The sequence below is a fragment of the Metarhizium robertsii genome, assembly GCF_000187425.2.
Source record: "Metarhizium robertsii ARSEF 23 chromosome Unknown MAA_Scf_8, whole genome shotgun sequence".
NCBI classification, from domain to species: Eukaryota; Fungi; Ascomycota; class Sordariomycetes; order Hypocreales; family Clavicipitaceae; genus Metarhizium; species Metarhizium robertsii.
Genome location: NW_011942226.1, coordinates 1,102,781 through 1,130,752, shown reverse-complemented (window position 1 = coordinate 1,130,752; position 27,972 = coordinate 1,102,781). Strand labels below are relative to the sequence as shown.

General features: G+C 51.6%; 8 protein-coding genes across 8 annotated transcripts; 3 read left to right on the top strand and 5 right to left on the bottom strand.

Moving 5' to 3' along the window:
- Window positions 1-1,140: 1,140 nt before the first annotated feature.
- MAA_01129 (Phospholipase D) lies at window positions 1,141-4,016 on the bottom strand (the record flags this gene model as incomplete). The annotated part of the gene is made up of 4 exons (XM_007819127.2): window positions 1,141-1,355; window positions 1,432-3,670; window positions 3,744-3,771; window positions 3,859-4,016. 4 exons carry the CDS (start codon window positions 4,014-4,016, stop codon window positions 1,141-1,143), a joined length of 2,640 nt encoding a protein of 879 aa, XP_007817318.2.
- A 1,225-nt stretch (window positions 4,017-5,241) lies between these two features.
- On the top strand, window positions 5,242-6,038 carry MAA_01128 (EF-Hand 1, calcium-binding site; the record flags this gene model as incomplete). The annotated part of the gene is made up of 3 exons (XM_007819126.1): window positions 5,242-5,389; window positions 5,451-5,509; window positions 5,568-6,038. 3 exons carry the CDS (start codon window positions 5,242-5,244, stop codon window positions 6,036-6,038), a joined length of 678 nt encoding a protein of 225 aa, XP_007817317.1.
- A 1,409-nt stretch (window positions 6,039-7,447) lies between these two features.
- MAA_01127 (salicylate hydroxylase) lies at window positions 7,448-8,910 on the top strand (the record flags this gene model as incomplete). Its single annotated transcript, XM_007819125.1, has 2 exons — window positions 7,448-8,458; window positions 8,611-8,910. 2 exons carry the CDS (start codon window positions 7,448-7,450, stop codon window positions 8,908-8,910), a joined length of 1,311 nt encoding a protein of 436 aa, XP_007817316.1.
- Window positions 8,911-9,185: 275 nt separating this feature from the next.
- Window positions 9,186-10,457, bottom strand: MAA_01126 (Alpha/beta hydrolase fold-3; the record flags this gene model as incomplete). Its single annotated transcript, XM_007819124.1, has 1 exon — window positions 9,186-10,457. One exon carries the CDS (start codon window positions 10,455-10,457, stop codon window positions 9,186-9,188), a length of 1,272 nt encoding a protein of 423 aa, XP_007817315.1.
- Window positions 10,458-12,772: 2,315 nt separating this feature from the next.
- MAA_01125 (aspartate--tRNA ligase) lies at window positions 12,773-15,514 on the top strand (the record flags this gene model as incomplete). Its single annotated transcript, XM_007819123.1, has 1 exon — window positions 12,773-15,514. The coding sequence occupies one exon, from the start codon at window positions 12,773-12,775 to the stop codon at window positions 15,512-15,514; it is 2,742 nt and encodes a 913-aa protein (XP_007817314.1).
- A 551-nt stretch (window positions 15,515-16,065) lies between these two features.
- On the bottom strand, window positions 16,066-19,673 carry MAA_01124 (Cytochrome P450 CYP505A21; the record flags this gene model as incomplete). Its single annotated transcript, XM_007819122.2, has 7 exons — window positions 16,066-16,726; window positions 16,789-16,985; window positions 17,044-18,417; window positions 18,491-19,177; window positions 19,235-19,270; window positions 19,358-19,476; window positions 19,562-19,673. 7 exons carry the CDS (start codon window positions 19,671-19,673, stop codon window positions 16,066-16,068), a joined length of 3,186 nt encoding a protein of 1,061 aa, XP_007817313.2.
- A 3,510-nt stretch (window positions 19,674-23,183) lies between these two features.
- Window positions 23,184-25,001, bottom strand: MAA_01123 (zinc finger domain-containing protein; the record flags this gene model as incomplete). Its single annotated transcript, XM_007819121.1, has 2 exons — window positions 23,184-24,207; window positions 24,310-25,001. 2 exons carry the CDS (start codon window positions 24,999-25,001, stop codon window positions 23,184-23,186), a joined length of 1,716 nt encoding a protein of 571 aa, XP_007817312.1.
- Window positions 25,002-27,266: 2,265 nt separating this feature from the next.
- MAA_01122 (uncharacterized protein) lies at window positions 27,267-27,815 on the bottom strand (the record flags this gene model as incomplete). The annotated part of the gene is made up of 4 exons (XM_007819120.1): window positions 27,267-27,336; window positions 27,422-27,604; window positions 27,730-27,749; window positions 27,813-27,815. 4 exons carry the CDS (start codon window positions 27,813-27,815, stop codon window positions 27,267-27,269), a joined length of 276 nt encoding a protein of 91 aa, XP_007817311.1.
- Window positions 27,816-27,972: the final 157 nt, after the last annotated feature.

The window sequence follows — 27,972 nt, the reverse complement described above, 5'->3', positions numbered from 1 at the left end:
TAACAAACAAACCGAAAATTAAAATTCAGGTGCGGCCCTTCTTTCGACTTCATGCCTCGGGCTAATAAATTAGACGCGAAGAATCCCATCATGCATAGTTCCGGGCTCCGTCAATGGTCTCTGGATAGCAGAACTGGGAAAATGGCATCTCTTGAAACGTTCGTTAGCTTACACGCGTGCAACGACTTGGCAAGGACACGTTCAGTCCACCGGAGGCCGAGACTTCAACCTCTTTCACCATGCAGGGCTGTTCGCGGTGACGACGTAAAGGTGTGCTGGATTCTCTCACGAGTGAGGTTGTCTCAGAGCCTGAAACTTTCTGACTCGAATTTTGTATCAGCGTTGATACTCCTCCGTGCCCGAATGGGGGCCACCGCCTGGGTGTTATACGGTACTGTTGAAGCCTCACACTTGACCCGGCCACTATCGGCAGGCCCATCAATTGATCTAGATGGCTTCGCCAACACTCACGCCCGTGCCTACATCCCACCATTATGGAACATCGCCTCACTTCACGCTTATGAATAATGTATGACGTACACACCATATGTTGTGTGTATTTCATGCCGACCATGCCAGCGTCAGCCTCGATTACGCATGCCCAACGATCCCATCACAGGTAAGAAGAAACACCGAATCCGCAACTGCCGCCAATAAACCCAACCGCTCATACCATTCGAGAACTGCCCTCGTATACTCCATGCCATTTACGAAGTACTTGTGTAAATGCTCTTATGCGCGTGGTGCACCTTACATCCTGGCAACACATCAGTTCAGCCTCGCAATTGGCTCAGTGAGGCGCTTATGCTGGGGGTCAGCGTGCAGGCCTGGCGTGATGCGACCCTTCTCCCTGGCGTGTTATTCGTTGAAAGAGGCTGTAGAAGACGTATTGTTGATTGGATCATTGCAAAAGTCGCCTGAAAAAAAGCTGTTGTCGTCTTATCATGGCGCAAGCAAAGTTTTTGTGTTCATGAATCTCGCATGAAACCATGTGATTTATCATTACGGCATAACCTGTAAATAGACTTCATGAATCCAAGGAAACTACATAGTTTGAAAAATACCCAGAGACCTAGCAAAGATCTGCCAAAAAAACACACTTTTTATCCCCATACTCAAGCCACTCACAAGGCGGAAACACTAGGTATACACGCTCTCCGTCCAAGCATTCACCTGTAACCCCCTCTCCGCCATCTCTGCATCCTGCAAAAACATCATTGGCATAGACACCAAATGACCCCTGACCTGGGATAACTTTTGGCGTGCCTCCTCCGCAGGCATGAATTGATCATAGATGTGGCCCTGTTTAACACCTTTGGGAGGAAGGTAGCGGTCGTAGTCGTCGAATGTTTTGACTGTGAGTGGTTAGTAGCAGCTCCTAGAAACATAAAAGAGCCTACAGTGCTGTGGGCGGTTTTGCAAAGAACATACTGTGGTCATCAGGGTCTGCGTGGAATACGTTGCGGAATATCTTTGTATTTTTCTGTGCTTGTCCCATCCAGGTATCCCAAAGTTGGTCGGCGAGTGGATCTGCCACGAAATTCCACGATTCATCATTATCATAGATATCATTTTCGGGATTAACGGTAGGGGGTTGGGCGTTAATATCGTCCTTAGCGTCGAGATCTTGTGGTGGCAGCAAGCCGAGATGTTCCCGCCAGAGATATCTCCGTAGAGTGGCTGCGTGATAGCCGGCTTCATATGGTTTACCATCCATAGTGGTTTGTATCTTGCGTGTATCTTCCATCACGATACTGAGTTCACTGTCGTGGTCGCCGAGCTGACTTCTGTCATTTAGGTTGCTAGATCCGCAAATAACGATACGGTCGTCTGCAATGAGCAGCTTCGAGTGAACGTAAAGCTCTTCTTGAATCCAGTTTTTTATCTCAGACTCTTCATCGTCGTGATTATCCCAAGGCTCGTCCTGTAGGGAAGACTCAGTCTTCATGGCATGATGCGCAACACTTGCTGCTGAGATGACCTCCTCTTCCGGCTTCTCTTTCTCGAAAATCTCTCGAGCGCGCTGGGCATCTTCAGCAGCCTTTTGTTGCGAGCTGCTCGTGTTGGCCTTCCGCTTCTCCCTATCATGCTTGTGTTTCGGGTTCAAATCATGAAATCTGCTGCCGCCTTCGCCCTCGTCTGAACTACTATCCTCGTACCCGTGGACACCGCTAGCCATGATCTCCTCGGCTTCAGCACGCTGTACTTGCTGGTAACTGATACCGGTTTTCTTTTCGGCCTCGCAGATGGCATGCGTCTTATTGAGACGGTCATAAGATCGCAGATTGAAGAAGAAAATATGCTGTGTGGGATCAACACCCTCTTTCTTGATCTGGCCAAAGATGGAATTCTCGCCACGACAAATGGACTTGTATTGATAGTCCATGATGGCTCGGGTTCCGGAAGCAGCGTTTTCTCGAAGATCACCAGCAAATCCGGGAATGGCAGGAATAATAACGATGATGCGGAATTTGCGACCGTCCTTAGCTGCACGGACTACGGCATCTACCATGGCTCGTCCGATGGTATTGTGGATAGGTGACTGCTGGTCACCGGTGGCGGTGATGAAAAACTGATTCTCGATATACACATAGTGTTCAGCTTTGCGAATTACCTCGCAGTAGGCATTTTGGATGGAATGATCCTTCAAGATTCCGCTGGACCAGTCCGCACTGGATCGCACAAGTTGCGCACGAACAGTTCCTCTGTTGTCAAGATTCTTGGTGCTTAAAGGCGAGATTGGGTGTTTGAGGTAGTCACCAACAGGATGCTTAGGCCGCTGGACACCTACCAAGTCCTCATCCTCGCCCTCCCGGCCTTCCAGCATTATCCAATCGTAACGCGCATCTCGCTTGTACTTGTCTCTCTTGATGAAGTTCCAGCGAAGAACAAAGTGTTCAGCAATGTCGTACACGCAAGGGCCAATAAGGGCCATGGAGACGTCGTGCCATGGCATACGACCATATTCGGCCTTGCTCAACTCGTTTTGTTCCCAGTCGGCGACCTTTTGGAAGTCCATGATGCGATTGTTATTGAAGTCCTGTCCAGGCCAGATTTCCTCCGAGACACCTTCTGGGTGCACATCAGACAGTGGGTGCTGGCGAGCGTCCCAGCGACCAAAGCACAGGTCCAGGCCGCCAATAAAGGCCATAGAGTAGTCAATAACGATGAATTTTTCGTGGTGGGCCCAGTACATGGTCATGTCGGCCGCATTCTCAAAGACATTGTGATCAGGGTGCCTCATAACGCGAATATTGCCGTGACCTGGCGTTCCCTCTGGGCAAAGCGCATCCAGAGCATGTTTTGTATGGCGGGAATTGCATGTCAGCGCGGCCTCAACTTCTTTATAGACAGCCACGTAAATTTTAACTCCAGCTTCGGCTCTTCTTTTAATAATTTGGTCTAGTCGGAAATCCTGCTTATGGTAAGGAGGTCGTCGCAGGAAGAGTTCCGGTGACAGCCACCAGTCGCAAATGTAAATCGACTCTTGGGCCTGCTCGAGGGCTACAGAGACAGCCCAAAAATAGTCGCAGCCGTCGACGTACCACTTGATTAGGTTTCCGTCACGTTCAGGGAAGAAGGATTGAAATCTGTGTTGCTCGCAAATAGCAGAACGTTTCGCGTCGCATCGCTGCTCATGCTCTTCATCATGGCGATGGTCCTTATTGAACTGACATCGCAGGTCAGGACCAAGACTACTTTAAAACAAGAAAAATCCATAAAGGAGCCTTTCATGAACATACCAAATTTCCAAATTTACCAATCTGATGTCTATTGAAAAGCAAGTGTCAGCTGTTGGGCTATCTCGGCGTCCGAGGATAATCGCAGGTCTGTCGATGGCGAGGCCCGATGACGTACTTTTTGTGAATTAAGGCGACCTTTGCATCGTGAAGCTTGGACTCGCTGAATTTCTCCTTCAGGTCGTCCATAAACCCAGAGAAGCCGCCCTGGCTGCCTGAAGTTTCTTGCTTCTCCATGGCAGGCTTGCCGTCCTTGACGTCGTCGGTGCCGCCCATTGTTGCAATGAAGCACCGGGAGCGTTGGTAGTGGGGAGCTGGCGCAAGCTGGCGTGGGCGGCACAAGCAAAGAGCAACCCGTTGACTCGGGATGGACGAGTCAAGAGGTAGTCAAAGTTAAAGGGGTTTGCCTCTTCGCGAAATAAGTTGAGATTGTTGTAACAAAATGCTATGGCAGAAGAAGTAAACGGAAGGGGTTCTGAACAGAGGGGAGCAAAAAAGCCAATTGCTCAAGTCTGGGAGGAGCGACGCAGCAACTGCACAGGTAGATACTGGGAAGTGGGGTGTTCAGTTCAAGTGCCCAGGCGAGTCTCACAGACTGACCACGACGGCGGCTGGGAAAAGTGACGTCAATCCACGCCGATGCAAATCAAGTGGTTCATGCGCATAGGCGGTTCAAAGGGTGGTTAGCCTGCCTGTGAACTTTATTTTCAACCATGAGGTGTCTGGTGTGCTCGATGGCTCCCTCCACCGGGAGACGCGTGTCAATTGAACAGAAGCCAAGCGCCTTCAGCGGCGTTGAGCTTTGTCGGCCGCGTCGTTGCAGGACGTAATAATTCATTTCAGCCCACAACCCGGTAGTTGTCGCGTCCATGTCTGGAGCTGGTGTAAACAGGTATTATTGCTCTGCAGCGCAGATCTCAGGAGAACCCTTGGGTCAAGTTCGCAGTGCTCAGGCTACTCCATCCTCCGTAAGTACTTGGTGGTAGCCCATGGCCTCAGCTGTGATGCATCTTTTTGCCATCCAAAAACGGATGCGAGCTGGTGGGGCTCGACCGGGGTTCAGCACTGTGAGACAAGAATAGCATTCATGTTGGAGCATTGGCATTCAGGGCAGGAGTCCAAGGTCAGCACACCATGAAGTGCAGCGTCAGCACAGGAGCAGCCTTTGGTTTGAGGTCTTGCTGATGCTGACGTCTGGTCAATGGTTCATGAATATTCCCAACCAGACGTTTTGTCCCTTGGAGGCCAGAGGGAGGGCCCCTCCCGCGCAACCTCCTCTCAATGTTGACTTGACCCCTCGTTTGCCCCTGGCCCCCTGCCCCATCTATTACCCCACCAAAAACCATCCGACCAGCACGACAGCTCTTCAGCGAGGACATCTCGACTTCCGTCGCTTGATCCTTGACCGCCTCGCACCCCGAATACCGCCCTTTTTGTTTACTTTCCAATCGTTGCTTTTTGTCTCTTCTCAAGTCATTTCCGAACACACAACAGCCTCATCATGTCTGCCCCTGTTATCCCCCCCGGTGGCACCATCGTTCAGACCTTTCGGCGGTCGTTTGTCGATGTTCCCATCGACGCTGATAAGGGCAATGCAATCTCTACCACCGAGTTTCTCGATGCCGCCGAGTCGCTGACCACCATGTTCGGTATGATATTCGTTCATGGGAGAAGAAATGATGCATGGGAAAGCATAGCTGACTCGTCCAGATGTCATGGGCTCCGTTGCCTTTTCCCCCGTCAAGTCCGACATGCTCGGCAACGTCAAGGTACGAAATTCGTGCAGCCATGGCCAATCTGCCCAGAACCAAGGCTGATTGTCTATAGAAACTTCGTGAGCGCCAGCTCGCTGCCCCCGCCGAGTCTGAAAACATCCAGGATCTTTGCCGAAACGAGCTCAAGACCAAGAAGCACACTGCCACCGAAGGTCTGCTCTGGCTTGTCCGGTACAGCTTTCCCCTTATACCCGACCAAGAACTAGTCCAAAAGCTAATGAATACAAGTGGTCTTGATTTCACCTGCATCGCCCTCAGCTCCAATGTCGCCAAGCCCTCTGAGGAACTCGCTGATTCCTTCCGTGGTGCCTATGGTCAGACCCTGAAGCCTCACCACAGCTTTCTCGTCAAGCCTGTCTTCAGCGCTGCCATGAGCGCCTGCCCCTACCGCAAGGACTTTTACGCCAAGCTTGGCCAGGATTCCGGCAAAGTTCAGGATGATCTGCGTGTTTACTTGGCTGCGTTGGAGAAGGTTGTTGGTATTCTGAAGGGTTTCTTGGACAGCAAGGATGCCAAGTGGTAGATTTGGCTGAGAAGCGACACTAAATGATGGCTGTGGCTATTTTATGTTGCATTCGAACGATATACGAAATTTATAAACGCATTACGGTGTACGGACTTCGTCTTGGTAGTTTTTTTTAACGGGCCATGGCTGGGGGAGCACATATCATCTTCAGACCTGCCATTTTGTAGCTGAGCGAGATGCAGCTATATCTATCACTATAAGACCAGTCTTCTTGCTGTATCCGAGGCGCCTCATGAATCATGGTGCTTTACGAAACTTTCCAGGTGATCAGAAAATGCATTGCCGGCTGTTCCAGCAATCCAGGGGTAACTGCACAGTCGGTTTCATCATTGTCGGCCCCATGATATACAGTGCAGTCAGATATATCCAAGGCATCCGCACGCATCTGATACTTCATTTTGATCTCATGAAACATTTCGATCATTCATACAGGTGCAGCTAGTCCGTGTGCCATTTGTTCAGCAGCCTACCGTGGTCTACAGATATCAGTATGGCACTTTCTAACTCTGGGTCAGTACACTGAAACCTTGAAATTAAAAGAAAGAAGAATCGCTTGCATGATGAATGACCCGGCTCTCTTCTAGTATTAAAAGAGCCCAAGGGGGCCAATATCGTGTCGATAACGTCTTGAGTATCATGATTGACGGGGAGAAAATCCATACCGCGATATATTAGTGCTGTATAGCCTACGGAGTATGGCTTCAAGTAATTAAATGATCCGCGAAATGTATATGATGAAAAGGGTAAGTAGTATGTGGTGTCATCTACTGGCAGGGAAATGCATGACTATTGCATTGATGGACGCATAACCCGACGCAAAAACTTCCTCTTTCGTCCAGGGCCTGACTTTGAACAGGTCAGCCGTGGCACGGAATGAGTGGTGGCGCACTGGCGCAGAGGCTGAAGCGTGAAGCGTCCATGTACTTTATGCACATACGGAGTACAGCTTGTTGTCTCGAAGCGCCATGCCGGTTTCGTGCACCAATCAGATGTATGTGAATCCGACGAAAAGACTGGTCTGGCTTGAGACTGGCGAGAGCCGGACGTAAGCACGACCCAAACGACATGCCGACTCTACTCCGTATCGGTTCGTCGCATTCGTCGCAATGACGATCCTTGTTGGCAGGAGGGGGCTGTTATATGACATACATCTTCACGATTGCGGTGCCGCGTGTAGAAAAACGTCACTGAGTTTGTCGACTTGGAGCGAGGGCGTCCTGACTGACGACAACTATATATATTCCGTTCGGCCGCAAGATACGATTCTAGAGAACGAAACGGTCCTTTGCAGTTGTCATCGTCAGACCATCCGTGCCATCTCCCCTCCCGCCCCTCCGGTTAGACAACACGACCTTCAAGTTTACACATACGCAAGCTCGTCAAAATTAAAATAGCAAGTCGTACCAATGTCGAAGCCATTCCACATCGTCATCGTGGGCGCCGGCCCAGCAGGCCTATCCACTGCCCTGGCACTCGCCAAACAACCGCCCGTCTCATCATCGCCCTTACACATCACCGTCCTCGAGCTCCGGGATGGCGTTCAAACACTCGGCGGTGCCGTCAATCTTACGCCCCTCGCCCTTCGGTATCTAGACTGGCTCGGCGCCGGGGGCAAGCTTCGGCCCCAGGCCTCGACCGTCTCGGCCATTGAACTTGTCGCCCACAGGACAGGAGGCTTGCTAGGGCGTCTATGGCCAGACGTTGATGCCATCAGAGCCCAGAGACAACTCCTCGTCGAGGCCCTCAGAGATGCCATCTACGAGCTATCAACGGGGAATCAAGACCCCAGGGTAGACATCATATACGACGCCAAGATCAACGAAATGAGGGAATTCGGCTCCATGGACAACGGCGGCCTCGAAATCACCTATGTCAAGACGGGTGCATCCCCCGGCAAACACACTCTAGAGGCAGATGTCATCATAGGCTGCGACGGAATCCACTCCCAGGTGCGCAACGCCCTCGTCGAGCCGGGCCGCAAAAAGACTTACTCTGGGAAATGCACCACCTACGGCTACGCGGACCTGCGCAAGAACGGCGCCAACCCGTCCGAGCTCGTGAAGTCGTGGGTTCGCGCCGACGGATGCCCCCTCATCACGGACACGACCCTCGTAACAAAGGGCAACGAGGCGCTCCTGTTGACGTATTACGAGCCGTCCCACGAGAAGCTGTATCTTGCATTCGTGAATCCCATGACGGAAAAGGAAGACGCGAGAGAGGGCTGGTCTGTTCACGGCGCCGACAAGGAAGGCATCAAGAGGAGTATACGGGGCACGTTTCAGGGCGGCGCGCTCAAGTGTCTCGGCGAGATTATCGACCTGTGCGAGGAGTGGTTCTTTTTTCCAGTCTATATGCTCCCGCAAGAAGGGGATTGGTGCAAGGGGAGGGCGATCGTCATTGGAGACGCTGCACATGCTGTAAGTCGCCACTTTGGCCGTCTGAGCAGGTCAATTATTTATTTGTTTCTTTGTTTTTATCTTCTCACAAGTGTGAGGGGCCAACGCGGCGTCTCCCACTGACCATCAACACTCGTTGTTCATATAATACCCAGTAGCCTAACAGGTTCCAGATGCCGCCCCAAGGTGAAGCAACGGGCGTCGCCATCGAAGACGGCGTTCTATTGGCCCGCGTGCTGAGTCGGCGAGCAACGAGAGATATTCCCACGCTGTTTAGGGATTACGAGACTCTTCGACGACCAGATATTCAAGAGACGTACAAGGAGACTATGGCGAGGTGGAACGCCCCTGTCCCCAAGGCCTGGATGAGTGGTTTCGTTATGGAATGGATGACGTGGGGATACCTGAAGCTCATGGGTATGAAGAAGGATTATTTTGGTCGTGATGTGAGGAACATGGAGCTGCCTGCGTAAATGATACCATATTTTTTGTTATTTTCCTGCATGAGTAATTAATTTATCAGCACCATTTTGATTTTCCTCCATGGTATTCCAGCATACTAAATAGAGGAGCCGACGAAATTCCCCCGGACTTGATTCCTATTGCAATGCAACGCCAAATCCGTTACTGGTGGCCCGTCATGATCATATCTTGCGTGTTATTCATTATATTTACAGTATGCAATGCTCTATATCGCACAATGTTGATACCATATACGCCCGGTGCAACACTGTGCCCAACTCTCCAGCTACCGCACTGACCTTGATCTAATCGACAAATGTCTAGGCCGTCTAAATCGCGGTCGTCTAGTCCGCATCGAACTTGTAGACTCTTTATCTGTCTCGTAATCTCGACCCAGCCAACGGGCAATACTCTCCGTTGCCTTGGCATATTCAACAAAGACGCTTTCCTTTGGGGCCATTGGCGGAGGTTTATCCCAAGCATGTCCCTCTCCTTCCACAATGCGAAGTGTAAACGGCATATCATGCTGGTCCAGTCGCTCTGCGAATCGAATACCCTCGGCTAATAGCATGTCGTACTCACACAATATCATATGAAAATGAGGCAACTTCTTCACAAGGTCATCTGACATAAGGCCCGGAGACATTCTAGGATCGGTCCGCTTCTCTCGCGGAATTGGTGGGAAAAAATAGGAGGCGTCTATAAGATCTGTCATTCCGGGGGACAGGGTGCGTTCTGGCCGATTGCATGTCTGCCGCTTCCCAGGGCGAGTAATTGTGACATCCAGTGTGGGATAGAAGAGAACGAGGCCGAGGATGGACGGGGGTGGGCTTGGAAACTGATAATTCCATGGAGACGGGTCTTGCAAGACGATCCAACTGGTGAGGGCATTGGTTGCTCCTGCGGAGAATCCAGACAAGACGATGCGGTCCGGGTCGATGCCAAACTCGGACGCCCTAGACGCAATTTGTAGGACGGCATCCACGCAGTCTTCCATTGGGGTTGGGAAAGGGTAGCTGGGGGCGAGCCGGTAGTTGACGGTGAAGACTACGGCATCAACATCACACACGACCGCACCTGCCCATCTTGCATCGTCGGTGCCTTGGCCAAGAATCCATCCACCGCCGTGCAAGTTGATGACGGCGGCACGTGGCCCGACAGAGATCCTTGGAGGGTTCCACACCTCTACCTTGATCTTCTTCCGACCCTTCCATTGGGACAAGGTTGAATCAAGCCAGATCTCTCGTGAATGATATGGCGCGGGCGGATCTGAACGGTTGTGAATGCTGAAACCCAGGCTCGCAGCGTAGCGCACTGTTTGGGCTTTGGCTTGCAGGTACCATCGTGAACTAGCCTCGAGAGGGTTTTCGTAGTCTGGGCCAATGTCCGAAACTGCCGGGCTTGGTGCCCTCGTCGAGATAGTTGATGTGTTGGCGAGTGTGGCTGGCGCTGAAGTTGTCCCTGTACAGGTCACGGTACGTCTCAGTGCGTCCACGCGCGTCTGAAGCTGCTGGCCGGGCACTTGTAGCAGTCCGTTTTCGAGTTGGGAATGGTCCATTTGATCCAATCCGGAGCTTGCTGGAAGGCTCGGAAGCAGACTTGCAATTCGTGTGTGGGGGAAGGCGACTTTGACAGGCTATCACAATTCCACCCGAATCGCTCAGCCATGCAGCGACCGACCGACGGGCAAGCAAACGCCAACCGATACTGGTTCTCCTGTTGGACGTGGGAAGAATAACGGAATGGATAAGTTCAGTGACACAACTAGATGAACCATGGTTTGGGGGCCAATGGCAACTATTTGTTCAGTCTAGAGACCGGATTCGGAACGGGGCTTTGCGTCTTAGCAAGTGTTCAGAGGAGGTGACGACGCGCAATCGCTGCGAATATTCTTAGTAAGAGCATCAGGACGGGTCCTGGCAGACGTAGAGGAACAGCAGGGGACGATAGTTACTTGAACAAGCGCCGCTTTCCGGAGGTACAATACGTCGGGTAGTAGGAGGAAGACCCCGCCAACCGTCTACAGAGCGCTGGTCTTGCCTCCAATTCAAGTGTCGTTTCGAACCAGCGCAGCGAGTTCGCTGCTTCCCTGTTCTCTCAACCAGCATGCCAGGGGCGTAGTTACATTGTACTACATAGTAATGACGTTGCCGGCAGGTCCGAACATCGACTTGCCCTTGCACCCCGGTCTCGCCAGTTTAGTGGTCGGCCAGGCCCCCACCATATTCCGTTGTGCTTCCAATCACTCACGATATTGACGTCAGAAAGGTGCCCCTCCACCTGGACTTGCTATCGGGTTTCCGATTAGAGCCAGGTGCGATTGACAGATGGGCAAGTACGACGGGAATAAGTGTGTTTGCTTTACTCTGACTTGGAAAATGTACCAAGAATCGCAAACAAATTTCTGGAGACATTGCTGCCGCAGCGTCTTTTCGGGTCCCTTGTTCCAGCTTATCAACCATTAGCGGAATTGGGCGCCAGACAAGTTAATTATTTGATATGCTAGCGCAGTACTCCGTACTACGTCGCGCCAGATCCAACCAACTTTGCTTAAAAATCGAGGGTCCACCCTATCACGAGAGGCGCCATGCGCGCATCCTGAATGGCCCCTCAGCTTCCATCATGTTCTGAACAGACTTTGGCTACCCCACCAGGGCTTCAGAGGCGACGGTCCAACCGTCCAACCGCGGGCCTAGGTATACGGGAGTTTGACAAACCCCGAACAAAGGCCAGCGGGCGACGGTATCGCTGGTTACCAGAATTCGACTGACATGCTCCTCGCTCCTCATTTTGCAATGGGCACACGGGGTAGAGACTCAAGTGGCGCCCCCCATCGGTGTAGACCGATCAGCATGACGCCTGTGGTTTGTTGTGGTTTGTCGTGGTTAGTCATGGCTGAGAATCTGGCCCTTCACAACCCTTCTCTGCCTGCAGGCAATTACCTTGGTCTTCTGTAATCAGGCACCCCTGGATTACCCATCACAGAGAGCTAGGAGAGCGCCGAGCATAATCAGTTATTAACCAGGTACGGAGCAGTTGGTTGGCCACTTAGCAGCCCCATCGGAGTCTCCTCATGCCGAAGTGCGCACGGGGGAGCGGTTGGCAGCCCAAGACCGGGAGGGTATGACAGCAAAAGGACGGAATCGACGGCTTCTTCCCACAGACTCTGAGGGAGAATAATCCGATCCTTACCTATTTGATTGATGGGCGCCAGCCCTACAGGACGGCTCTGGAACAAGATAAGAGGCGCGGCAGCTGCTCTCCCCCTTTTCCCATCTTTTTCCCGAGCTTCACGACTTGTTGATTATTCTTGTTCAGTGACGGGCACTTTGTCTCATATCATCGACCAAGCCCACTGCTCTGGCTACGTCGGGCCCTTGCACTGTCGCCTGTCTCACCAATCACTCGCCAACCCGCCTCATCAGCTGTCTGGCACTCCCGCTGGCTGCAGACGGCAAATTGCAGTTGAATTGGATCAACGCAGTGCCGCGAGAAACAATCTCGAGGCGATTCATCAAAAGGGCCAAGTATTGTCTGCTCGATCGTCGACGAAAAGGCTCGGCTCAACCGGAAGCTACCGTACGCTAGCCCTTGAGCCTTGAGCCCACCCCTGTCGGCAGCATCTCATCTGGGCCGCATCGCGCACCGTGCGTCGTGGACGTCATCCAGACTCCCCCTGCCGAGGACATCTGGATTCTGCAGTGTGACGTGCAGGGCCAGCCAGGGCCAGACTCCGGAACTTGTGGTCCGCCACTGTCTTAAGACGTCAAGACTCAACACTCTCGCAAGCAGGCTCGACACAGCTCGCGATCAAGACGGCAGAAGGACATCCTCGACCCGACTACACAGATTGAGAACATCCGCCTAGTCATCATGCCTGGGGCTTCTAGCCTATTGGCATCAGCCTTCGGGCTACCCCGGTCGCGGTCGCAGTCGCGCAGTCGCACTGCCAGCCCGAACAAACGTGGCGACGTCACTGATGCGACTTATTCGGCCCATTGGACTACGTCATCAACTCCGTTGAATTCAGCACCTACCTCACCTTCCGTTCCTGCGACTCCAACGTTTGCTGGAAGCGCCTTTGGCAGTCCTAGGCACCACCCGAAAATGGCAGACAGTGCCGTGGATGTCGCCAGGGACTCGGCCCGCTCCAGCATGGAGAAACTCAGCTTGACAAACTACCGGCAGGAGCTGGACAAGTTGAACGAGAAATCTCAACGCTCGAGCCCAGATCGCACTGGGGACTCAGGTAGGTCCAGCATGGAGAGTGGCCGCACGAGCATGAGTGCCGACTGGCCTACCCATCCCTATGAGCTCAACCCCATTGCCGAGCTGGACAAGCTCCCTCTCGGGACTGAGGTGAATTTTCGAGCCAGAATTTCTACTCAGCGACAGTTGTCCAAGAATCTAGACTTCCTCCTCTTCCGCGACCAAACAAACACCGTTCAGGGCGTGCTTTCTCGAGAATATCTCGACATGGTTCGATGGGTACAAAAGCTCAACTCAGAGTCCTTGGTCCAGGTCAATGGAGTGCTCAAGGCGCCTCCCGAAGCCGTCCGCTCCGCTACACACTCGGGCGTTGAGGTTGAGGTGCATTCTATACATCTTGTGAATGCAGCACATGGAGCGCCATTCACTAACTACAAACCTCCCGAGACGCTGCGCAACCGCATGACATCCCGAATCCTTGACCTCCGTCATCCCTCCAACCAGGCCTTGTTCCGGATCCGCTCCATGGTGACTCGCATGTTTCGTGAGACCCTTGAGCAGCAGGGCTTTGTCGAAATCAACACCCCCAAGCTCCAGCCCGCGGCTACTGAAAGTGGTGCGGCTGTTTTCAAAGTCAACTACTTTGGACGCAATGCTTTTTTGGCTCAAAGCCCTCAACTAGCAAAACAGAGTGCGGTATCAGCCGACTTTGGCCGAGTATATGAAGTCGGCCCCGTTTTTCGCGCCGAAAACTCCAACACCCATCGCCATCTTACAGAGTACACTGGGCTCGATATCGAGATGTCAATTGAACACGACTATCACGAAGTTATTTGCGTCATTGACGAGTTCTTGAAGAATGTCTTCACTTCTGTTTACGCCATGCCTGAAGTCAAGGAAGTTCAGAAGCGTTGGCCAAGCAAAGAGTTCAAGTGGCTCGAAGAGACTCTTATACTCAACTTTGAGGATGGCATTCAGATGCTGCGAGATGATGGCCGTGACGTTGAAATGGAAGACTTGTCTACCCCCGACGAGATACGACTAGGTGAACTGGTCCGGGAGAAGTATGGCACGGACTACTATGTATTGGACAAATTTCCAGCCAGCGCTCGCCCATTCTATACGCACAAGGACCCTGAAAACCCATTCTGGACGAGGTCGTTCGATATCTTTATCCGTGGACAAGAAATCTGCTCTGGCGGCCAGCGTATCCACGATGCCGCTGAACTTCGCGAGAACATGCAGGCGGTGGGCATTTCGGAAGACGGCATGGAAGACTACCTTGCAGCCTTTGACCTCGGTGCACCACCTCATGCCGGTGCTGGTCTTGGCCTGGAGCGAATTGTGGCTTGGATGCTTGAGCTAGGTGATGTCCGATATGCATCTCTATTCCACCGTGACCCCAAGTCACTGCCCGAACGAGCACCCGGTCTGCCTCACCCAGACGCAGATACTACCAAGCCTCTTCGAGATGGTGCCATGCCACCTGTCGAGAAGCTTATTGCTAACTATGGCGATGCTTCCAACACCTCTTGGTTGGATGAACGATTCAAGATCTGGAGACACCCAAGTGGTGCAGCCGTTGGCTACGTCAAGCAGGATAAATTTGCCATGATCACCGGAGATCCTCTCTGTGACAAGACTCAGTACAAAGATGTCTGTGCAGCATTCGTCAAGTTTGTTCTCTCTGAGCTCAAGCTTACTCCCGTATGGATGCTCGTCTCCTACGAGATTCAAAAAATTCTCGCTCAGCAGATGAGCTGGCGAACTCTGTCGTGCACTGAGGAACAGCGTGTTGATGCCACCAAGCACCACGCCATTAATGGCGGTGGCCCCAAGGCCAGACGTGTCGAGCGCGAGGGTGTCAAGATTCACGAAGTCAAGCCGGATGCCGACTTCATCAGACGTGCAGACGAAGCCATCGTGAACTGGAAGGCCAACCGCAAGGGCAAGCAAGTGCACCTTACTGAAGTCCGCCCCTGGATCGACATGGAGCACCGCCGCTACTATGCTGCCGAGAAGGACGGCAAAGTCCTGGCCATGGTGGTCTTGGCCAAACTGTCTCCCAAACATGGCTGGCAAGTCAAGTGGGCTCTTGACTTCCCTGGTTCTGTCAACGGCGCCATTGAGGTGTTGATTGAGTACACCCTGTCCACAATCACAGGTCAAGTCACCTTTGGCGTCGGGGTTTCCGAGAAGCTGACTCCCGGAGAGCATCTTCATGGCATTCGTGCCAGGTTCCTGGCTACTACCTACGCTTCCATTGTGGATAGCCTGGGACTCCGTCGCAAGGCTGGTTTCCGAAGTAAATTCGGCGCTCTCGGCGAAGAAGTCTACATTTGCTACCCGAAGCACGGTGTCGGTCTGCGGGATCTTCAACAGATTATCAAGTTCTTCCAGGACTAAAGTAGTGGGGCTTGTTCATCAAAATTACGAGCGATGCAAATGTCGTCTTTTTTGCTGTTGGGATACAATTGATACCATGTCGGGCTATGGGAATGTAGAGCGGTGGGATAGTGAGTTTTGTCATGGCGGCATGTGTGCATTTATGTGAGGTGGGCCAGACTGATCCAGTTTGGAGGTTTGAATACTCTGGCGTTGTTGGTTGGCATTCAGATACCTGTTGAATTGATTTACTTGAATCATAAACAATACCATGAAGTCTTTACGAGGCAATATTGCATACGTGATGATTGTTGTGGCCAGAATTTGTCTACCCAATATTGCAGTAATCAGAATAATCAGATGTAACTAGTGCTCCTTATAAAGCAAAGGACAATTTTCATAGCAGCCTCAGGTGACAACCATTTACTTTTACCAAATATGTTCTGCCAAGTTTAAGGATCAATATTTTTCTTCTCATACACTATTCACTTTACCCTCTTGATTAACCTTGCCAGTTCATTTTCATAAATCGTTCCAATTTGAATATTCAAATAACACAATCGTCACACTAGTTAATCAAAAACGTCGGTCAAATATCTCTCATTCCTCTGTTTATCAAACCACTCCTTCGCCTTCTCGGGAGTTGTGTTGTTGCCAGCTTCTTGGACCATATCGAGGAATACTTCTTCCACGGCCTTGCCCACATCTTTGCTACCGCAAACATATATTTTGGCACCAGCCTTCCACAGCTTTATAATGTCTTCGCGGTCCTGAGACAGGCGGTGCTGCACGTATTTGCAGTCTTTCGAGTTACTGGGTGATCGGGAGTAGGCGCGGCGGACATCAACGGCGCCGAGCTTCTCCCAGTTAGCGAAGTCCTCGGCGTACAGGTCATCCTGTTCGGGAGAGCGGCAGCCAAAGAAGAGTAACGCTGGAGCAACCTTTCTTCCGGCTGCAATCATTGCGGCGCGTTCCTGCACGAAGCCGCGGAATGGGGCAAGACCAGATCCGGCGCCAATGCAGATGAGTGGTGTGTTTTCCGCATCGCTGGGTAGATGGAAGGTCTGAGAGGGTCTGACAGCAACGTGAAGCCGTTCTCCGGCTGTGAGTGAGGAGAGGAAGTTACTAGCAACACCATAGTACGAGCCCTGGCCAGAAAGCGCAGGCTGTTCGAGCACCCCGTACGTCAGGGTCAGCTTGGTGGTGTCAGCCAAGGGGGAAGATGAGATGGAGCTAAGGCGTATCTGTTAGCCATCCTCGAGTTTAATTTTGTCATGTTATCATGAGAAACTTACTATTGGCGGACACGCATCGGTGGTAGCATTCCCAAAAATGCTCCAAATGGAAGACTAATGGCTGGGAATTTCTCCAGGAGGTCAAGAATCGATACCCGCTTGCTTGAAATTTTATCTTGATAATCATCACCAGCGAGCTTCTTAAGTTGCTCTACGGTATCCTTGTCTTGGGTAGCCTCTATGAGCGTTTGGAGGTTCTGCAGGTGGTTAGTATAGCATTGAGCATGTTAGGGATGCACGCGATGGTTAGCTTACTCTCTTGGTTGCCGGCTGGCTAAGCTCAACGTATGCCCCGAGAACATCTGAAGCTGATACAGTAGCCTCGGTAGGAAGGCTAGTCGGCCTTTCCGAATGGATTTTCAGCATGGCATCCCATGACAGCTGAAATCTCTTGAAGACGCGCGAGACTGTGCTCTTGGGGTTGAAAGGAAGGACAGCGAGGTAGTCACCCGCGCGGTACGTCATATTGGTGGGCAGTTGAATTTCAATATGCTTCTTGATGGAGCCAGCATCGGTAAGAGTCTTCGTGGAGATAACAATGGCCTCTTCGACATCTTGTCTCAAGGTAGTCTTGCGGGGCACCGATATCTCTACTGAAAGAGCATCACCTGTAGCATCAGCACTATCCTCGGCTCCGTATTTCTCTTGGAGTGCAGGCCAGAGGGAGTTGTCCTCCCAGGCTTCAAAGTCGCTGAACATGTCTCGATCGGCAGCATCGGTAGTGGCTAGAGGAAGAATACGGTCTCCGCCAAGCTTCTCTAGCGTGCTGTCAACAAGCTTGGGGATTCGGTGGAAGGTCTGAACCCAATCATGATGGCCGCAGCCAAAGACTGTGTATGCCACATTCTCCATCTCTTTCCCCTTCAGGCTTTCAATCCAAGCGACAAAGAGAGCGGCGTTGGATGGCGGTTGACCCTCGTAAGAAGCGGTTATAATGACAACTGGGCGATCCTTGGGTACCTTCTGGTTCGCATCATCCAGAGGTGCGATCGTGGTGGCCCTGAAACCATGGCGAGGTGCATCTGCTGCTACCCGTTGAGCCAATGCCTCACAGGTACCACTGTTGGAACCATAGAAAACGGCAAGGGGCTTGCCCTTGATAGAATTTCCAGATGCCTTTGCATCATTGACAGCGGCAGCGTGGTGTGTTGTCTCACCAACTTTTCCGGCAAGAGCTTGCTCTAGCTCCGTTGGGGTCATTTCATGTCGCAAGTTAGCTTTCATGTAGAAAGCTTTCGGCTTGATAGTCATGGTTTCTTGGACTTCGAGATTGTAGCTTGGATCGGCCATGGTGAAATTGAAGTTCTGGAAAAGCATAGCCATGCATAGCAAAGCTTCTTGCCAGGCGAACGGTCGGCCAATACAGGCACGCTTTCCGTTGCCAAAAGGCTTCCAGCAATTTGGGAACTCCTTATTCAGCCGTTCAAAGTTTTCATCAGACATGCGTTCTGGTTTAAATTCCGTAGCATCTTCTCCAAAGACAACAGGGTCCACATGGGCTTTGGTCAAAAATGCAGTAATGGGTTCGCCCTTGCGGACAAGGAACTTGCCCGCGAGCAGAGTGTCTTCGTATGCTTCGACAGAAAAGCCAGGAATGCCCGAGCTCAGTCTCAGGGTTTCTCTAAGTACCTGGGATGAAAAGTAAGAAATACTACAACGGTCAAAAGGAGGGGCAGAAGTTTGCGATGCATGGGCTACATACTGAGGCAGTATATGGCAATTTGGTGAGGTGGTCGACCTTGATTTTCTGACGGCCAATAACTTGATCGACTTCTTGCTGAACCTTCTGATATGTTGAAGGGTTCTTTAACAAGTAATAAAAAGAAAACGAAAGCAAGCTGGAGGTTGTCTCGTGGCCAGCGATAAGGAAGGTGATGAGCTGGTCAGTAATGTTCTCATCGCTCAGCTTCTCATGCGTGGTCGGATCAACACCGTTCAACATAGCATTTAGAAGATCCTTTCTGTCACTGGGGTTCTTCTTTCGGTTAGATACGACTTCGTCGGCTGTATCTCTCATGATGGCGATATCATTGAAGAACTTCTCGTTTGCGGCTCGATAGAGAAAGTTGGGGGCAAATGCAGGCCGTTTGTTGCGACGACCAGCCTCTACAAGAAAGCTGCCCATGGCGCTAATGAATGGGTGCAGCTCTTCACTGTAGTATGAGTTGAAACGGAAGTCCATGGCACATAGAGCCAAAGTGTCGAGGGCTAGACGAGTGAAATCATCTGAAGCGTTGATGGAGCTGTGAGGGCCGTGACGAGCAAACTTCATGCAGAGCTGGGTAGCAATATCGTGCATTTCGTCAAACATGCCTCGAATAGAAAGGGGGCCGAAAGCTGGAATAAGAACTCGGTGTGCCTTGCCCCAGTTGGGCTCATCATCGTGGGCCTGCAAAATGTGAAAACTCAGACTTGAGGTTCAATGCTAGAGCTTGATGGTACTTACGGTGAATAAGCCATCATGAACGCCTTCTCGAACAATCTTGTCCAATGGTTAGCCTATGTCTCTAATTATGAAGAGAGGAAGTATGACAGATGGCAAGCTGGTCCAAGAAGGTAATTGGCTTACTCTTAAAGCTGACTGCAAACTCTTGTGAAACCGCTTCTCGTCACACAGCTCATTAACAAGCTCATTTGTGGAGCAAAAGACGACGGGCCGAGTGCCCAAGTGAAGTCTAAAGATTCCACCTGTGATTAAAAATTTAGAATGCGGAATCCAGAAATGGTGTAATTTTTGACCAAATCGCAGAAAGATTCAGGGAACTAAACGCACCATATGTGTCTGCCAGCCGTTTGAGGTCCTGTAATGGAGTAGACGAGAATTCGCCGAGGTTGCCGATCAATGGCAGGCCAGGTGGCTCGGGGATAGGAACTGCTTCGGCCATTTCTGGAATGTCGTTTGAGTAACGGGAATACTGGCCATTCTTTGTGTCAGTCCAGGAGATCATAGATGCCAAATTCGACAAGACGATCATGTTGTATTATTCTCCTGAGATGAAGTGCGCCAACGCGAGGATGAACCCAAAGAAAAAAAGAATGCCCGGCTCTTCCATCCCATTTACTAGGACAGCCGAGCCACTTATACAAGAACTTTGTCTTCATCACCATGCGCAATAGCCGAGACCCGAGGGCGGGCTTTTGGGGGTGAAAGTGGAAATCCGTGGGGATGTGGTTCTCTGCTCCTTGTAACTAAACTCGCCCCCTGTTCTGGGTGCGCCTGACTGATGGGGACGACGCATGCTGATTTGCGTCGTGTATGCAACTACTAGTTTGTATACTTATGGCCGGGTGTGGCAGGACAATAGGGTCAAGTTTGATACCAGGAAATGCAGTGACTGACCTTGGCTTGGATGGGGCACGCTTCCAAGATAGCTTGGCCAAGGCAGAAGAATACCGACCAAGACGAGGTGCGATTCGGCGATGGGTGGATGCGTGTATCTCTCGCTGCGCTTTATGCAGGGTGGTTGCCCAAGCTCGACTGTCGGAATGCGATATTTTGGATGGTTCAGCAGCTTGATGGAAAAGATGGAGTTCCCGAAGCAAGAGGAGAGCACGGAGTAGTCGAGGTTTAAATACGAGGCTAAATGCCAACGACAGGAAGGAACGGCTGGAAGGATGAACCTTAAAAAGTGCAAGAGCCGGCGTTCTCCCAAAGTCAGCAACACGGCCACACGGGTCGGCGGTCGAGGGCGTCGCAGTGCCCGGAAGGCAATCCATGGCAACATTGAACCACTCCGCCCTCCGTGCTATAGTCTTTGCGCGATACGCCTGCTGTGGAATAATCCGTCGCTGTGGTGTGGAGAATGGCAGATCAGGGAAGCTGTCTTAGATCCCAACGGCATGGCCTTGAGCTTACCCGAGCCAGTCAGACGAGGGCGAAAACCAATAGGTGGCTCGGATGTCATCATGCATGTGGTTTTGGGGAGGGCACGTCGGACCCGACATTGGGGGGCTTGGTAGCTGCGTTTCGGGGGGTTCACGGCCAAACATTCGCATAAAGCTGCGGGCTTTTTGCTTGCTTGCATGGATGGATTGGCTTGGGCGATGAGAAAACGCCGCCGGAGTTTGCGCCCTCGTCATGCCAGTTGCACCGCCATGCATGCGCCACCGTTTGAGCCCACGATTTCATCACCCACACGAATTACGCACAACACCACCAGACACTATACGGAGTAATATAGGCGATTAAGAGGACGGACACCAGCCCGCTAAGGATTAGCCTCCCGAAACCCGTCCCCATGCGCAGTCTACGATGCCGCACGGCCCGCCGTCATGAGATCTCAGCCATTGCCACGTACCTGATCTCCAGTCGGGCACGTCATTAGACATATGAAGTTTGTACATATGTCTCTCCCTCATGTGTACGTACGCGCTGGAGATGCCTCGCAAATACCTACACTCCATACCTAGGTAGGTCCCACGGTGGGTAAGGGGTCATGACACATGTGCCTTGATGCCATGAACCTGCTTTTGATTTTTCTTCGTTTTAGCCTGAATATCCTCGTGGTGTGCCGAGTGCGGAGTATTGTACCCTCGTATATTCCCAATTTTGCCCAATACTATAACCCTCCCAAGAAGAAAGTTTTAAGAGAGAAAAAAAATCCAAGTACGTAGCACCTCTGAGCGGTCTACAAGCGCGAATTCCCGCATTCATGGCAGTTGACTGTTGCATCAGTCCCACAATATATTGCCGGCAGGGTTCGGGGTCTGGAAACACCAGACTGCAGCACGCGAGGCGTCTGGTGGGAAGTACCGTCGCTGACGAGACAGGAAAAACATGAGTGGGACCAGGGCCAGGCTGCTTACTGTGTCTCTACAAGGCAAAAACTTTGACCAGTGGCCCCCAGCGCCTCGTTATGCAGTCGGAGGTAAGCGGCATTTCCTGTACATAGCATTCGGGCGGGCTTCCCGCATGCGCATGTTTTATGTAGACTTGGCCAGACTTCATTCCCGGGATGCTCCCACATCTACTCCGTACAATGCACAGACATGGCTTGGGTCAGGGAACCAAACTCGACAATAAGACTCGGCTCGCCCATCTTTGATGGATCCCCGTGGACGGACCCGCCTGATTCTCCGATCCCTGCCCGCTCTTCTAGACTCGTACCCAGCATCGGGCGGAATTTGGAGGACAATACCGATCTCGCATGCCAAGGGATGTTGTCGTCGACAACCACGAGTGTGTTGATCTTCATGTCCGTTGGCCCCGTTGCACGCTTGAATTTCTTCGAAAAGAAAGCTGGCCCCATCTATGAATATTTGTATTTCATCAGTTACGGATGCGCACAAAAGTGCCGGCCATAATGTCACTTCCCAGTCCTCATCACCGGCATGTCTACAGTAATACTACAGCACAACATTCAGCTTCGTACTAAACAGGACCGATCGACTTTTAACCCAGTATCACCACGCTCTTTTTCTTTTTTCCCTCTTCTTCCTCTTTCTCTCCGAGTCCCTTTATTCATCTTTATTTTCTTTACGGAATAATCCCTTACTTGCGCCTTTTAGTGAAATGCGAATTGCTTGGCAGGCTCACTCTTTTTACTGGATGCGCTTATTTCCCTACTATTTACTTGCATCTCTATAAGAATTTAGCATAACGGGCCGTCGTGAATGTTCATATGGGGAATAAATAGAATAAACACAGAGGACAGGTAAGCGTAAAAATAATAGCCTTCACCTAACTACAATCACCTGACTGTGCTAACAGATCATATTAATAACAGGCAGAGCGGCCACCAAGTTGCCCAAGACCGCACTCTCTCTACACTAAAGGTAACGCTCTATGCCGCCCTTTCATCGCTATACAGGCGGCGGACACCATTCTAAAGATTGATCCAAGTCACACCGGTCCATGGTCCATCGGATTGTCACACTTCCCCTCAAGCGACGTAGTTTTATTGTTCCGTCTGTACCTCAATGTAGTCATGTCTTAACCCAACCCCTGATTCCACATAGGATATCTCAGTCAGCTGTTCTGCAATCTGCTCCGTCATATGCTCTATATCATTAGGTTTGACGTCCCTTTGCTGAAGGACTCAGTGTAATACAATGCACACACGACCTGAGAGCCTCCCCCATCTTGAGAACGAAGGTTTTATAAAAAAAAAAGAAGAAGAAACAGGAGGAAGAAGGAAAGGTAAAAAGCCCAAGAAAAGATACAGAGAAAAAAAGGGAATTCAAGAGGCTTTTCGTGACCAGATACCATCCGAAGCGCGTGTTTCTTCGCTAACATGTCAAGTACGCGTCAATCGCCGTACAAATATATTCCCAAAAGCCATGTACCTGCCTAGTACCTATCTACCGGGGTAGGCTGTCAATCCCAACGCTCGCTTCTCATGTGTCGTAATAGCGGCCCCGGATGGAGGCAGCAGGCAGAGGCAGTAGGCAGATGCTCAAGGTTGCTGTTCGTCTCGAGACGACCCTTGACTGCCTCCACTTCCATTGCCTCCCGCAAATCGCTCTCGCAGCCAGCTGAGCGCACCAGATTGTCGTCGAGTCTCTCGGTCTCCATTGCCTCGCCTGTCATTTTCGGAAGGGCTTCTTTGTCGCATGCGAGCACCCTGCTCGGCCAAATTGAATGCTCTCGGACTTGGTGGCGAGTGCGACGTTCTACGCTGCATTCGTGACGTGTCGTAGCTCATTTCAGACATGTTCGCTCGATTCCGCCTATCATTTTCTCGTTCTCGCTGGGTATTTGCCACGCTGCGGAGCGCTTCATTCAGCCTACTTTGACTCGGATTCGACGGCCGGGATTGAGGATCAAGGTTGACCGAGGAAACCAAGTCTGCCGCCGCTCTGCCCGTGGGCGTATCATAACCGTTCTCGGATCTATTTCCAATATCTCGCGACTGATCCGAGTTGTTTCGGCTGAAGTTTGCTGGTGGGGTGGACGACTGCACATGGAAACGAATGTTGCTCGGTCCAGGAGCGCCAGCAGCACCTGTGCCGCTCTCGCCGCTGTTGTTTTCTTGTCTTTGTTGGCCCTTTTCAATCGGAGTTCGGCAAACTGGACACGTATTGTGCTGTTTCAACCATGGCACAATACACTCGTCGTGAAACCAATGTTTACACGGAAGATATGTAGCTACTTCTCCCACCTTCATTGCATCAATGCAAATCGAGCACTCAGCCTTGCCTTCCGGACCAAGAAATCCCTTGTCAACAGTTTTTCGATCCAAGTTGGCAATTGCTTCATTGGATGCTCGTGGAGCAGCGTTGGACTGCGACGTAGTTTCCATGAGCTGGGTTACGATGCGGTCGAGGGCTTCTTGTGAGTAAACAGCGTCGCCCATCATGGCATTAGCGGGGCTAAAATGATTTAAAATCTCTTGCAAGCTTCTAGCAAGACCAAATTGAGGGCCACCTTCACCTGCGCCATCTGGCGGGCCCAAATCTCGGATGACATTGGAAAAGAGGCTAAAGAAACAGTTAGCTCATGGACTTCCAGGGCAATGAGAGGCTCTCATGGTGACAATGTAGCTGCCATGTGACTTTCTGTTTGTAATACGAGGTACGTACGTTTGAAAGGGATCTAAATTGTTCGGGTTCGTAGACTCATCACCATCTTCGCCCACACCGCCGGCACCGCGAGACCCGAATACTGGGCCAGAAAATATCGTGACTGACGCAGTTCCCCCGCCGAAAGTGCCGGATGTGATTGTAGTGCGTCGGAATCGAGGTGGTGAATAGGAGTCATTGTCTGGGCGGCCGAATAGGCTCGTGCCCTCACTTCGCCGAGGTTGACTGAAGCTTTGGATCATGTCTTGGAACCGCTGCAACACTGGGTCGACAGATGGATCGTGATGCCTATCGTCCGGGTCGGTGCGAGTACTCCGGCGGAAGTGAAATCCTTGTGGACCCATATGCTCTTCTATATCAGCTTCATCGGGATCAGAGTCGTCGGCGTGCCGCAGGGGGGGTAGGCCAGGCGATGACGAGGCTGACGAATTGTCCATTTGTCGGGGGTCATTGTCCGAGTTCACCTGGACGTGATGGTCAGCATGAGAACCGTTGGTCCACACCACGCAGTTGCATACAAGCACAGCCATGGTTTTGGAAGGACGTACGATTTCTGTAACCTCGCTTTCGCAATTTGGACATATCAAGCCATGGTCGTCGCGGTACCATTCATTAGAACAGGCGTGGCAAAAGACCACTTCTCGACCGGCATCGGCATCGAGATGCCCGTCATGATCGGCCCGAGACGCCATCTGGGCTTGGCTGCGCTGGTAGGCGGTAAAAGCGCTGAGACCTAAGCCCACGGCAAGGCCGGCAAGTCGGATTGCACGGAACGCCAGAGTGAAGGATATCAAGCGAAAGGGTAATGTTAAGTAGCTTAGATGCCGTAACTTATGGGCAGTAGAAGCAGATAGTGTCGAGTGGAAATGTGGGCGATAAGGACAAGTCGAGTGTTGTAGGTGCCTGCAGGTTGTGATCTATGCCTTACGCCGGCGTTGGGAAGAAGTTAAGAAAGTAAGGCGCCAAAGTACCTACCCAAGGTACCTTAGGCAGGTAGTGACGAAGCAGAAGGACCAGATGTCGACGGAGGGACCTGGGAAGCGAAGTCGGGAGCAGCGTGGCAATCAACGAAGAGAGTGTTGATGCAGTGTCGGTAAGTGTCCCATGCGTCCTGCGCGTACTGATACGTCTTGAGCGCCTGATCGACGGCGGGAATGCGAGTCAGCAAAGCTTGTCAAGTACAGTCTGGTTTGTTGCAGAATATATTTGCCCACCGAGAAGTATATGATATTTGTAATATGGAGCGCAATAAACAGGTACCTGATCTGGTCAAATATTTTTTGCCTCCCACTGTACCTAGGTAGATGAAGTAGGGTTAGGATCGTTGCAAGTCGAAGGATGCATGGGCCGTGGCGCGCATCCCCACGCGATCAATATATCATGTAAATTTGGGTACACAAACGACGGCGGAGCTGCTGAAGGTGGCAATGGGCCGGGCTGCTGTGGCGTCGAAGTCTGGTTGAGATACGAAGTATCGCGGCCACACAGCACCTGGACAGAGGAATGAATAGGAAAAGAAAGGGCTGGGCCAGATGACAGCAGCTGTGAACAAGAGGGGAAGTGCTATGTTCCAGTGACGGGCAAATTCAATCAACAATGTTCGGTGTTGGTCAAAGAGTCAAACCGGAGGTGCGTGGGGCGGCGATGCAGGGTCGTGACATTGATGATGACGTTTGTCAGCGAAAAACTACCAGACCTGAAAACAAAAGGACTGGACATCAACTGATGGTCATGAGCTGCACGGCAGCGTTCAATGTCGACCCACGCACAGGCACCCCCTCACTAGCACCGGACTCCAGATGTCATTCACTGGCACCAGACCCCCTCACTGCTTCAAGAGTGCACTCCAGTGCTCACTCACTGGCGCTCACTGGCGCTCACTGGCCAGGGGCCTCCAGAGCAATCAATGAATGTCCATTCAATGTTGACTGCTGCATCACTTGGACCCTCAGTGCTTCATGTCTCCGAACTCCGTATTCCGTCTGGTCTCGTACCAGCGACCAGTTTACCTGTGTCCTCATCAATTAATATCGGACTCGAGGCCATCTGTCTTGACTTCAGGCACACCATGTTCCGCCCGTGTCAGACTCACTGCCCCATGCCATGTCACCATGATGCTCCGTCCCTCCACATGCCCTACTACTCCGTGACGGCGTGCAAGTCACACATCAATCACACAGCCCAAGACGCACCTCTACTCATTGAGCCAATTCCAGGCATGTTCATGGTCGAAAATTCCGCCCAGCTACCGTGCGCTCCTTGTCTCAAAGGGATCTGAGTGGTTAAGGTGTCCGGCTGGTCTTCCGTCACGTTATGACTGGTCAACCCTTATGTCTATCTTGCCCGCTTCACCACCTCAGGAGGCACTAGATCAAACGGCAAAGACGCCAAACACCAGGCATCAATATCGGCGGTCACCCACTATTTAATGATTATAAAATGCAGTCGCACCGAGTTCCATAAGAGGGGGGCAGAGGGAGGAAGAGAGAATGTGTGTGTGTGTGTGTGTGTACACAATACTTTTGCCATGCAGACTGTGCATGTGTGACCCGTGTGCCTCCCCATTTTCACTACTCTTTACCAAGTGTAACATACATATACTACACCTGTCGCTGTTCATGGCACTTGCTTGAGCAACAGACCCGAAAGAAAAGTCGACGTTGGGTGGAAAACAGTCAGGACTGTGAAATAGACCAACATCTTGTGGGATCAATACTGGACGACCAGCAGCGTGCCAAAAGACCAGCAGCCCAATGGCATGGGCCTCGTAGCCGCCCAATAGCACAAATCACAAACCCGCCTCGACGTTGGGCAAACGGAACCAGAGCGGAGAACTGTGGAAGCAGGCCAATTGTAGGCATGAGAATATTCGGTCTGATCAAGATTATACACAAGGCGGTTTCCCATTCCTGACTCTCCATCAGGGGGACTTCCGTGCTTTCCACTCTTCTGTTGCCCTACTCCTTCGCATTCGCCTGCTCCTTCACCCGGTCTTCCTTATCCCACTGAATCAACTGCTTTGACCAGCTATCAGGAAGATTAGTTCATGTACACAGCTCCCACCCAAACGCAAAAATTCCGATCGCGGAGGAAATGGGGAGGTTCGACGTACAGTCGGCTAGGGTGCCACTCTCCAGGTTCCGGCTTGCGAGCCCATACTTCTCTCTCGGCGCTGAACTTCCACGTTACGGCGACAATGCCGACCATGATGCCGGCTGCGACGAGGGTGTTTGCTCTCCAGTTGCCGGGTTGGGCGTACCAACCACCTGCTGGTGACCAGACATGCTTGGGGTACCTAATTGCCGAAAGAGCTGCGTATTAGAAATCTCGTTGTAGGATTTATCGCGTGCAGGCAGTCGTAAGGGCGCCATCGGGGGATCGCAATCGAGGGACTCGGATCGATCGCGGTCAAAAACTTACGGGACTTTTCCACCACCGCCCTATGCACATCACATTAGTTTCTTCCATTTCAGACTATCAGCAAAGACGTAGAACAAGCTTACCATTTTGATTGACTTGCCAACGGACGTGTGAGGATGGAATTGAGCTGCGCAATTGCGTCTATGAATGGACGGGTCTTCGTTCTTGAGTCTCGGGATCGCTGAGTAGCATCCACCATCTCCCAGCGGCACTGCTCGGGCAACGGTCCGAAAGTTGTTCCGT